This window comes from Aedes albopictus, chromosome 2 (genome assembly GCF_035046485.1).
Source record: "Aedes albopictus strain Foshan chromosome 2, AalbF5, whole genome shotgun sequence".
In the NCBI taxonomy this organism is placed as follows: domain Eukaryota; kingdom Metazoa; phylum Arthropoda; class Insecta; order Diptera; family Culicidae; genus Aedes; species Aedes albopictus.
Window position 1 is genome coordinate 340,604,816 of NC_085137.1, and position 11,100 is coordinate 340,615,915.

The 11,100-nt window shown below is 40.0% G+C and overlaps 1 protein-coding gene across 1 annotated transcript; it reads left to right on the plus strand.

Moving 5' to 3' along the window:
- Positions 1 to 7,619: 7,619 nt before the first annotated feature.
- LOC115259270 (protein I'm not dead yet-like) lies at positions 7,620 to 10,805 on the plus strand. The gene is made up of 8 exons (XM_062848885.1): positions 7,620 to 7,823; positions 7,881 to 8,400; positions 8,458 to 8,540; positions 8,597 to 8,664; positions 8,729 to 9,116; positions 9,178 to 9,275; positions 9,554 to 9,834; positions 10,335 to 10,805. Exons 1-8 carry the CDS (start codon positions 7,771 to 7,773, stop codon positions 10,614 to 10,616), a joined length of 1,773 nt encoding a protein of 590 aa, XP_062704869.1. The 5' UTR covers positions 7,620 to 7,770; the 3' UTR covers positions 10,617 to 10,805.
- The last annotated feature ends 295 nt before the right edge of the window (positions 10,806 to 11,100 follow it).

Here is an 11,100-nt window from a genome sequence, read left to right on the forward strand (position 1 = left end):
GAGGGGTCCCATAACCATTAACTTCTTAAAGCTACGCAAGTATATATATTTCGCGTTTCTGTGCTTAATGTACTATTACTCGGTCAATACAAACAATCCACTACACCGTCATCAACTACTAAAGTTGTAGGTTATACAGACTGAAGAATTAAGAATTTCTCGCTCTTCTGAAAGTTTTTTTCGGTTCTCTACCCGGAAAGCAGAGCTATGAAAGTTTTATTTAAAAAAAATATCAGGAAAAGTTTCAATCAAGTTTACAATTATTCGAAAATTGGGAAACTTTGAAAAGTGATCTATTCCACTTGAAATGACGGTTTGCTTGAATCTGGTGAACTCTATTTATGATGGACACTTTCGACTACACTGTCGTATCAGTTATCCAAGACGGCTAGGCTTCGATGGGTTTGTTCATACCATCCTACCGCAGGACTGGAACGACTGTGACGAATGAGCGTTGCAAGTTGATAAAATCAATAATAAAAATACTATTTTTTATGAAATACCGTAAACCAGGGACAAATTGATCTCCGGGTCGAAATTGATCAGACATTTTTTCCGTTAGATAAAGCACACTGTATATAGTTTCTGTTTTAGTTTTGAGCTTTTGGGGTTTGAAATTAACTTAAACTTTTACGGAAACTTCTTGAACGTGTGATCAATTTCGACCCGGAGATCAATTTGACCCCGGTTTACGGTACTTCTCAAAACCTAGAAAACTATCTGAACCCCCTCTAAAACTGCCCTGTTACTGCCTTGAAACCGCACAAAACTCATTGAAAAATACCTCTAAAACCCCCAGTGAGAACCCCGTAATTTTCACCTAAACTTTTCTGAACCCCGCTGAAACACCCTAAACACATTGAAACACCTTGAAGCCCCTCTTCAACCTTCAGCTTCACTTAAAACCACAGCAACCGTCTTTAAAAATTACGGGAACCAACCTGAAATCCTCTGAAACCCACTGAAATGGCCTGAAACCTTTTTGCAACCACTCTGCGCCTCCCAAAAATTTCTTATGAACATCAGGGCACAGCGTGGCCCCTTTATTCCCCTTCTCTCTATCTCACAAACCTCCTGAAATATCTTAAAACGCCTCTGGAACGCCAAACTCAATGAAGTGGGCTTCGTGGCCGTGCGGTTAGCGGCGTCAGTCGTTTAGGCGTATTGCGAGTGCCACGGAGTGAGGGTTTAATTCCCGCTCCAGCCGGAGGAAACTTTTCGTCAAACGAAAAATTCTCCACTGGTCCACTGGGTGTTCCGTGTTTGTCCGTTGCCTAATGTTATTGAATGTTCAGTCTGTGCAACCTCTGGTTGAAGACGGTGTAGTGTCTTTTTTTAAGCCCGCTGAAGCTTCCAGAAAGGGAATTTTCAGTCAAAGTCCTGATAGCAGACTCCGTATTTTAATAAATTTCATTGTGTGTCAATAACAGTATGACTAGTACATCTAATGGTACCGAAGGTGGCTTTCAGTTCAGGGTCGTATCAAAGGGCATTTCAAGTTATTACGGGGTTTTAAGGGCTTTTAAATGGGGCGTTTCAAGACATTTTAGGGGCTTTTTCAGGGGTTTCATCAGTTTTTGTAAAGGAGTCTTTAAATGCCTCCGAAATCCTCCTAAAGCCCCCTCGAAAACCAACGCACCTTGAATTCTCAGAAATCACTGAAATCATCATCGTAACGCCTCTAAAACTAGCTGAAAACTCTCAGAAACTTTCTGAATCCCCCGAGATCCCCTAAAACCCCCTCGGACCACATGCAACGCATCTGAAACTTTCCGAAACCACGAAAAAGGCAAATGCAACGCCTTCAGAACCCGATGAAAATAAACTGAAACTTCCTTAAAAGCCTCCTAAATCCTCCTAAAACCCCCTTGGGCCGCATGTAACGCACGTGAACCCTTCGAAACTCTCGAAAATGGCTGCGCAACATCCTGAAATCCTGAAATGCATCCAAAATGCCTATTACGCACCAGAGACCTTCCGAAGCCACAGAAAACGCCTACGCAACATCTCTGAAACGCTCTGAAAATTCTCTGAAACTTCCTGAAGTGTCCCCGAAATCCCCCTAAAACTTCCTGGGATCCCATGTATCGTATTTGAGACCCTCTGAAACCACCGAAAACGCATCGTAAACACACCACTCCAAACCCGTCAAAAATATTCTGAAACTTCCGAAAATGCATTTGGAATCCCTCGAATACCTGCTTCCGGCCGCATATAACGCACCTGAGACCATCAGAAACCACTGAACATAACGGTAAAAGCATTGTGAGATGGGGGTAATAAAGTTCTGTACAGCTCACTGCTTTAAACCTACTAGGAGCCCCTGAAACGCCTCTTAGACCTCCAAGTGCCCCTCTAAAATTCCTTTGGGTGTTTCAGAGGACGTCCCTATGACCCCCTAAAGAGCCTCAGAGACCCCAAGAAGCCCTCTGAAACCCCCTGAAATTCTCCTGAGTCCCATTGGAACTCCCGTGGAATCCCCTGAAATACCATGAAGCGCTTCTGAGATTCGCTGCCTCCCAGAGATCTCCTCAAACGCCCGTGAAGCTCATCCGAAACCCCCTGAAGCCTCCTGAGTTGACTCTGAAACCCCCTTAAACGCCTCTGAAGCCTCCTATTTAGTACCCATCGAAAACCCTTGGGACCCCATGTAACCTCCATTTTTTCTCCCGTTTAAACGCCCTCTGACCACCGTTGCCATAGTTACCGTCATTATTACATTTTTTTATGCACAATATTGATTTAGCTTCAGTACTCTTCCTCTTTTTATGCAAGGCATAAAGGGTGCATACATCAAAAGAGTTATCCCCCTATATGGTTGACATTTTAGTTACATATAAGCGGAGTGATACTATTGCATCCGACGTTTTGACCCTTGGTATGGGTCTTCTTCAGGAAGGTTATAGGGATACCACTACGCACGTCGAAACGTCGGAAGAAATACAGGGGATGGCCAAAATGTTTGGGATAGGCAACTTTTTTTCTCCCTCAAAAAAATTCAACATGCTGTATCATTTCATGGAGTACATAAAAAATCTCAAATTTTGACTGTTTATCAACCTATTATATGTGCATTATTGGTACAAATTTGGGCTCGATTGATTAATATTTCGCGAAGTTAGAACCGTTCGGGTAAAACACTATTATTTAGACAACTAATTTTTGAACTGTCATATCTCGGAAACCAGTGAACCGAATTGAATGATTTTTTTAACGTTTATCAACAATATATTGATACTTAATACGACGTTTTAAAATGTAATATTTTCTCACGGCGAAATAAGTTATACCGGATTGAAATTTTTACCCATATAGTGGAAAATAGGTCAAATTTACAATACCACCCAAAAATTAGTAAATGTGTTCTTTCTTCAATCTAAATAGGCTCTAATATATCTGATTAGAGATAACTTGAGAACAGAAGCTTACAATCTTTGGATATCAACACTAATGTATGGGGATCGACTGTGATTGTGGTTATGTTACGGGTATTTTCGGCTTTCAGTCTTCGCGTAATCATAAACGGATTTATGCTCTACACTAGGTGTAGAGCATAAATCCGTTTATGATTACGCGAAGACTGAAAGCCGAAAATATCAACACTAAAATTTATTGATATTGATGTAAAATAATTACATTTTTTCGAGAAAAATCCAAAAAGTGTCAATCTAGGTGTCAACCCATGATAACTTTTTTCAACGTTTAAAAAGTACCTATGTTTTAATAGTTTGTGAAGCATTTACATATTGTTAGTTTACTTTCAAAATTTTATTCAATTCTGTTCACTGGTTTCCGAGATATGACACCTTAAAAAGGAATTGTCTGAAAAATAGTGTTTTACCCGAACGGTTCTAACTTTGCGAAATATTAATCAATCGAGCCCAAATTTGTACCAATGATGCACACATAATAGGTTGACAAACAGTCAAAATTTGAGATATTTTGATGCGCTCTATGAAAAGTTATAGCTTGTTGAACTTTTTTGTCAGAGAATAAAAAAGTTGCCTATCCCAAACATTTTGGCCATCCCCTGTAGTATCACCCCGCTAATAACACTAGTTTACAAAATAAAACGAAAGTCGTGAAATTCCATCAGCGACCCAAAATTTTTGAAGCACAATTTAGCGCTGATTTTGAAATCGTGCTCCAAAAATATTAAGTGGAACAGTTTTAGAGTTTCAGCTCAATATTGAATTTTACATCTTTAGAAATATGTAATTACATAACAATTCAAGTCATGTTTATAACATTCAGGGTATGTCTTAAAATTCAAGTCACACCTTTTCTAAAACTCCAAATTTACTGTGGCCTACAACACACAGGAGCATATAACCCTTAGAAAATAACTTAAAGTTCACGTAATTAGCGATCAACTATTTCTTGAAAAGAAGCATGGGAAATCTAATGTCATCTAGCTAACAGTAGTGCATCATTCTCAGATTATAAAGCGCCATCGGTATAATTCTGACATTTCTCCAAAGGCACCGCTGTGCAAGCGGCTGAAACGATTTGAAATGCCCTCAAACCCTTCTCATACCTTTACTTTTGAGAACCCCTACCCTCCTCAAACTCTCGGGAACACTTCTGAAACCTCCTGAGGCCCACTAAAACGATTTCACTTGAAACCCCTGGGAAACTCTGAATTTGAGCCTTATATCCCCCTGCACCCTCCTTCAATGCTAGGAGAACCTGAAGTCCCCTAGCACCCTGGGTTCCCTTCAAAACGTCCTTAAACTCCGTGCTTGATTTGATATCTTATGCGACTACAAGTTTTTTCCCAGAATCATTGAAAACACATGGTCCTGTCTGACGTAACTTCGACCATATAAGAAAAGTATAGCGGCCAATAACTACTCTCGACCTGAAATCGTAATAGTAGTTTACGCAACAAGGTGCAGAATGACGATTTTTACAGCACGGGTCGTACATTTATCCAACGAGGCTTGCCGAGTTGGATGATTATCACGAGTGCTGTAAAAATCGAGTTCTGCACCGAGTTGCGTACAACGTTTTTTGCAAGTTCATATATTACCGCTTGGGTATAGTTTTTAACAAAACTTTTGCATCAAACTGCACACTGATGATCATAGTTATGTTTAAGAAAATCTGATCATAGCAGGTTATACTGTGCAGTGGCCACAATTTTTCAAAACTGCGTGCAGAAAGCATCAAGAAGTTGATCAAAACTGAAAACAGTGCTGTAATGGTTCATCACGCAACGCAAATCAGTGCTGTAATGAACCATTACTGCATTGTTAGTTTGGTGTGGGAAAGTTGGCCTTTCCTGTCAGATTTGCGTGAGGTAAAACAGCCTATTACGATGAGAAATTGCAAAATAGTAGTTTACGCAACAAGGTGCAGAATGTAGATTTTTACAGCACGAGTCGTACATTTATCCAACGAGGCTTGCCGAGTTGGATAAAAACGACGAGTGCTGGAAAAATCGAGTTCTGCACCGAGTTGCGTACAACGTTTTTTTGCAATTTCGTAAATTACCCTTGCGGATAGTTTAAAACAAAACTTTTTCATCAATCTGCACACTGATGTTCATAGCCATGTTCAAGAAAATCTGATCATAACAGGTTATATTGTGCAGTTGTCCCAATTTTTCAAAACTGCGTCCAGAAAGCATCAAGAAGTTGACTAAAACTGAAAACAGTGCTGTAATGGTTCATTACGCAACGCAAATCAGTGCTGCAATGAGCCATTACAGCACTGTTAATTTGGTGTGGGAAAGTAGGCCATTTCCTGTCAGATTTGCGTGTGGTAAAACAGCCTATTACGATGAGAAATTGCAAAAACACCTTTTTGTAATTACGTTGCTTATTGCCATACTTTTCACTCGCGGTTGCAACGATGAAACGGCCTACTTTTCTCCACTAAAACAAAAGTGCCGAAATGTAGTACTTTTCGGCACTCTTAAAAGTGCTGAAAAGTAGCACTTTTCGGCACTTTTGCCAGTACATACATTTTGCTCACTACCGCGTTTTCCGTAGATACAGCTGCTGCTCCTACATCCAATTAGCAGCTCGAATCCAAATCAGGACTATATCCACGTTCCGATTCGGGCCGCTGATCAAGTGCAGAAGCAGCAGCAGAAGCTAAATCCTTTTGCTCCTTCTCATGTTGCTGATTGACGACGACCAGGACGACGATGACGACGGGAACTTGAAAATTTGTGACACCTTCTACACCACAGCCTACCTGATCGATCAAAAAACTGCGCCGGTGCGCATGGATGCTTCCACGTGGTTCCTCCTGATTTCATGTATGTGTAGCTAGATAGATTACCCGGAACGGGAATTTTTCGTAATTACAAAAAATGTTGTATGCAACTCGTTGCAAAACTCGATTTTTTCAGCACTCGTCGTATTTATCCAACTCGGCAAGCCTCGTTGGATAAATGTACAACTCGTGCTGAAAAAATCATCATTTTGCAACTTGTTGCATAAATAACTATTTCATGATTTCAACCATAACTGACGATGAACTTATCGGTTCGAATAGAGACCACTCGAACTTGACACCGTTTCGTATCCCTTGCACCGGGAGATATTTGTATGAGATTGAACAACTGCGGTGGATATTTGTATCTCGAAACCTGTTAACTGCCTAGCTTGTTAGCTAGGAGTTGGATAATTATCACGAGTGCTGTAAAAATCGAGTTCTGCACCGAGTTGCGTACAACGTTTTTTGCAAAGTCTTATATAAAGTAGAATAGGATGCCAAAGTGGAGGCCATATACGTACATGCTCCCATTGAACCGCGTGTAAAGTGTGCGTATATCGCCTCCACTTTTGCATCCTATATAACATCATTTGCGATCGTGCACACTCAAAACAGATTTGCGGGCTCGACAAAAACGCGCACAGCCGTCTGCTCAGTAAAACTATCAGCTGATATCCCAGCAAAAAGTGACATTTGTTAGCTGACTCTCAGCAAAACAATTGCCGAAGCTCAGCAATGAACTGTCAAAATTGCTGAGATCTCAGCAAAATTGTTGTTTGCTGATTACTCGGCTGTGCAAATCTCGGCAAAAGAATGGAAAAATGCTGATATCCTGGCAATCTGAATTAAGTGTGTGTGTGTTGACTGGGTGGTTGTTGCAGGTGCATTTTGCATCGCTTCCCTCTCGTTTTAGTTCCATAAATTGCAACCATTCACAAACAGATAACACCGCAGAAGTTCTAATTCATGCGTCTGCCTGCTGTAAGTACTATCAGTTAGCCATACTATTATCAAAAAGACCTTCGATTTCACATGAGGGCTTAAGTCTACGAGTGTCAATCGCGTATCAAAATCACCTACGAATGACTATAAAATGTGATTGCTTGGGGCTCTGCTGCTGATTACCGACCACCGTATCTTTGACCGATATTGGTCATTGTTGTAACCGTGTAACGGACATCGGGAATAGTTTCTGTCGTTCGGTTGAGTCGTTCAGTTGGAATCTGGTGGAATAGTTGGCCTGAGTTTTTTTTTTCACGTTTTTCAATTAAATTTTTCATCTTTTGCCTTAATAAGTCAAGGGAGAAATAAAGTCACTCAATAATTGTTTCAAACTATACAGTACAAATTTCAAACTATACAGTACAATCCAATTAAATTAATTGCCAATTAAATGATTGACAATTTCATGCTTCCAAAAATTCGATTTATATATTCGTTATTTGGTTGCGTTAGGCGTAAGTGAATAGAAAAGAATATGGTAAACTGGGATTCGTGATAGAATTTGTAAAAAATAAGAACCGAGTTACATATAAGGTCAAAATGACTGAAGAAAACATCGACGTGAATGTGAATGTTTCGGAAGAACATGCAACGTAAGACTTGAATTATAAAGTGTCAACGAGAATCTTGAAATTTCAATAATTTCGCAGAACAAGGCAAACGCATGAAGACGCCCGAATGGAATATTGCAAGCGTGCTTTTCTGTTCATAAAAGTGTACTGGAGAACGTTGTTTGTGCTTCTAGTTCCATCCTTGGCCACTTTGTTGTTTGTCATCGAATCGTCACCTGCCTTCCGATGTCTTTACGTAGTGATTGTGATGTCCCTACTTTGGGTTACGGAAGCTTTGCCTCTCCCTATTACATCCATGCTACCCATCGTACTGTTTCCACTGATGGGGATTCTTAGTACGAGCAAAACTTGCATGGTCTACATGAAGGAACCAGTCGTTATGTTCATCGGTGGAATTATCCTCGCCCTGGCCATCGAATATTGTAATCTACATAAACGAGTGGCTTTGAAAGTTATTGACCTGATTGGATGCAGTCAGCGTAGACTACACTTGGGGTTGATCATAGTCGCTATGTTCCTGTCCATGTGGATATCCAACACGGCTGCTGTAGCTATGATGTGCCCTATCGTTCTTGCTGTTCTGGCAGAGTTAGAATCTGTAAGTTTGGTTTTAAATAACATTAGACATACAGTAAATTACTTTGTTCGATTTCAGCAAGGGTTGTGTCACATGTACGAGATTGATGATTGTCCCGAAGAAAACAACAAATCCAAAAACAAAGACAAATCAAAAGATGAGTATGTTTTGAAATGCTTGTGTTTTTCATAAAAGTTAATTCGGATCTTATTGGTAGACATAAGAAACCATCGCAAACTACACTTTGCTATCTTTTGGGAACTGCCTACGCTTCTAGCATTGGGGGTAAATTCAGCTTACATCACATTTCGGATCACTATAAAGAAAATCATACAACTTTTCTCATCAGGATGTGGAACTCTTATTGGAACGGGCACTAATCTGACCTTCAAGGGTATTTACGAAAATCGCTTTCCAGACGCAAACGGAATCGACTTTCCCGATTTTATGTTTTTCAACGTACCACTGATGTTGCTGGATGTGTTCCTAGTGTGGATTTATCTTCAGTGGCACTTCATGGGACTCTTCAGACCGCACAGCAAGGAGGCAAAGCAGTCGTCCATTGGGCGTGAAGGAGAAGCCGTGGCAAAACGAGTCATACAGACACGTTACAAGGAAATGGGACCGATGACGTCGAGCGAAATCAGTGTCGCAGTCCTGTTTGTACTATCGATAGTGTTGTTCTTTACGCGTAGTCCAGGGTTCGTCAGAGGATGGTCAGACATATTTCCGGGAGTGTGAGTTGAATATTCATCTTGCTTATGCTGACCTTCGTCTAGCTGATTGAAATATTTACAGAAAAATAAAGGATGCCACACCAGCGATACTGGTTGTTATCGTGCTATTCACAATGCCAGCTGATTGGGGATGGACAAACTACTTCAAAAAGAACCCAGGTAAAGCATATCAGCACCAGACACAAAGCAAAACTCAAAGAATGTATGTAAAATAAACAAGACGACGTACTGTATTGCTTGGATGAACGAGCCTCCAGCCGATAACTGATAAGGTTGTTGTGATTGAAAATGTGTTATCATAATCTATTTGCATCAAAATAGTTTTACTGCGAAGTAAACAATGAGTCAGGTTACTACCGATTATAATTTGAAACGTAACACTAAACTACGCCATTTATGTTTGCCTATTTTTCCACTTTCTATTTCCACCGTTCAAGGACCTCTTCCTAGGGAACCGTCACCAGCCCTTATCACGTGGAAGTACGTTAACACAAATGTACATTGGAGTCTCATATTCCTTCTTGGAGGAGGTTTCGCACTTGCCGAGGCCGGACAAGCCACCGGAATGTCAGCTCTCCTAGGAGCTTCCTTGTCTGGTTTGGATAGCCTTCCGCCATTGGCAACACTGTTCGTTGTGTGTCTGGTAACCTCAGCGATTACCGAATTCACCTCTAACGTTGCCATCAGTAACATCATTCTACCGGTTTTGGCCGAAATGGTAGGATTCATTGTAACCAGAGTTTAAAATTTTCATTTTCAATCAGTGAAATTCAACGTGAAATTTGAAAATTCTCAATTGAGGGATCAAAATAAAATTCATTTTGGTGAATGAATTTTTTCACCTATTCATTCATTTTTCTGTCACTGACAATTTTCACTGAGAAATATAACTGGACCATAACTCCCGATTATACTTCTAATCTCCTCAAACTGTGTGTATAGTAGTTAATTAGAATAATAATTATCATCTCTATTCGTCCATTAAGTCGGAATGTGCGTATGTTAACAGAAATTTCACATTTTAGACGTGCGAAAAATATTCGTGACAGAGAATTGAATGAAAAAAGAGAGGCTTTTAGCTGACAATGAATGTGGCCGAACGCGAATGAAAAAATGAGAATGTCAATCTTCACTTTCAATCTTCGAATTTTTTACTGTCTGATTGTAGCATTCTTCCCACTGACATCAGAACATTTATAAAATTCCTACCCCTCACAGGCCGTTGTCATCAAGATCCACCCACTGTACCTGATGCTTCCGGCGACGATGTGTTGCAGTTATGCCTTCCATATGCCAGTGGGAACACCTGGCAATGCAATCGTGGCCGGTGCTGGGCACATCTCTATCAAGGATATGACACTGGCAGGAGTAGGACCGACAGTGATTACCTTGCTCGTAATGTGGATTGGCCTTCCGACTTGGGGTGCCGTGATATATCCGGAGATCACAACATTCCCGGACTGGGCCTTGCAGAATCCAACCAATGTTTCGTTGTATTGAGATATTATGAGTAGAATAGGTTTAATTTACATATCAATGGTATCGTACTGTGTTCATCTGTCTGTTTATAGAATCTACATATTTGTCACGTTTAATTATTACCGGAGTTCATTATCATTATAATAAACTAAATGCAATAAGCATTTTTACGGGGCAACCCATAAACGTTTGAGAATTCGTCATAAAAATCATAATCATCACATTTTTGTTTCCTTTTTATTTTTAAGTTTTTGCAACAAAAATGTACTTTTTGTTGTACGTGGTAAGTTTATTTATGATAATAAATATAATAAGTATTTAGCATTCATCATATTCAATGAGTTTATTCATTAACTTATGTATTAAAACATCTTTATAAATTTACATAGACAATACCGAGCCAACAAATCTACGCATGCATTTCACGGTGTCTGTTAAGAAACACGTTATCAAAAAAAAATCCCTTAGTCCAACACCAAATGCAAGGTTTGAATATCTCTTTTGA

Excerpts from the sequence above, each read along its gene's own strand:
- LOC115259270 (XM_062848885.1), top strand. The coding sequence starts at position 7,771 with ATGACTGAAGAAAACATCGACGTGAATGTGAATGTTTCGGAAGAACAT. Across the intron at positions 8,541-8,596 it reads AAAGACAAATCAAAAGATGA|ACATAAGAAACCATCGCAAA; the intron begins GTATGTTTTGAA and ends TCTTATTGGTAG. Across the intron at positions 9,117-9,177 it reads TCAGACATATTTCCGGGAGT|AAAAATAAAGGATGCCACAC; the intron begins GTGAGTTGAATA and ends AAATATTTACAG.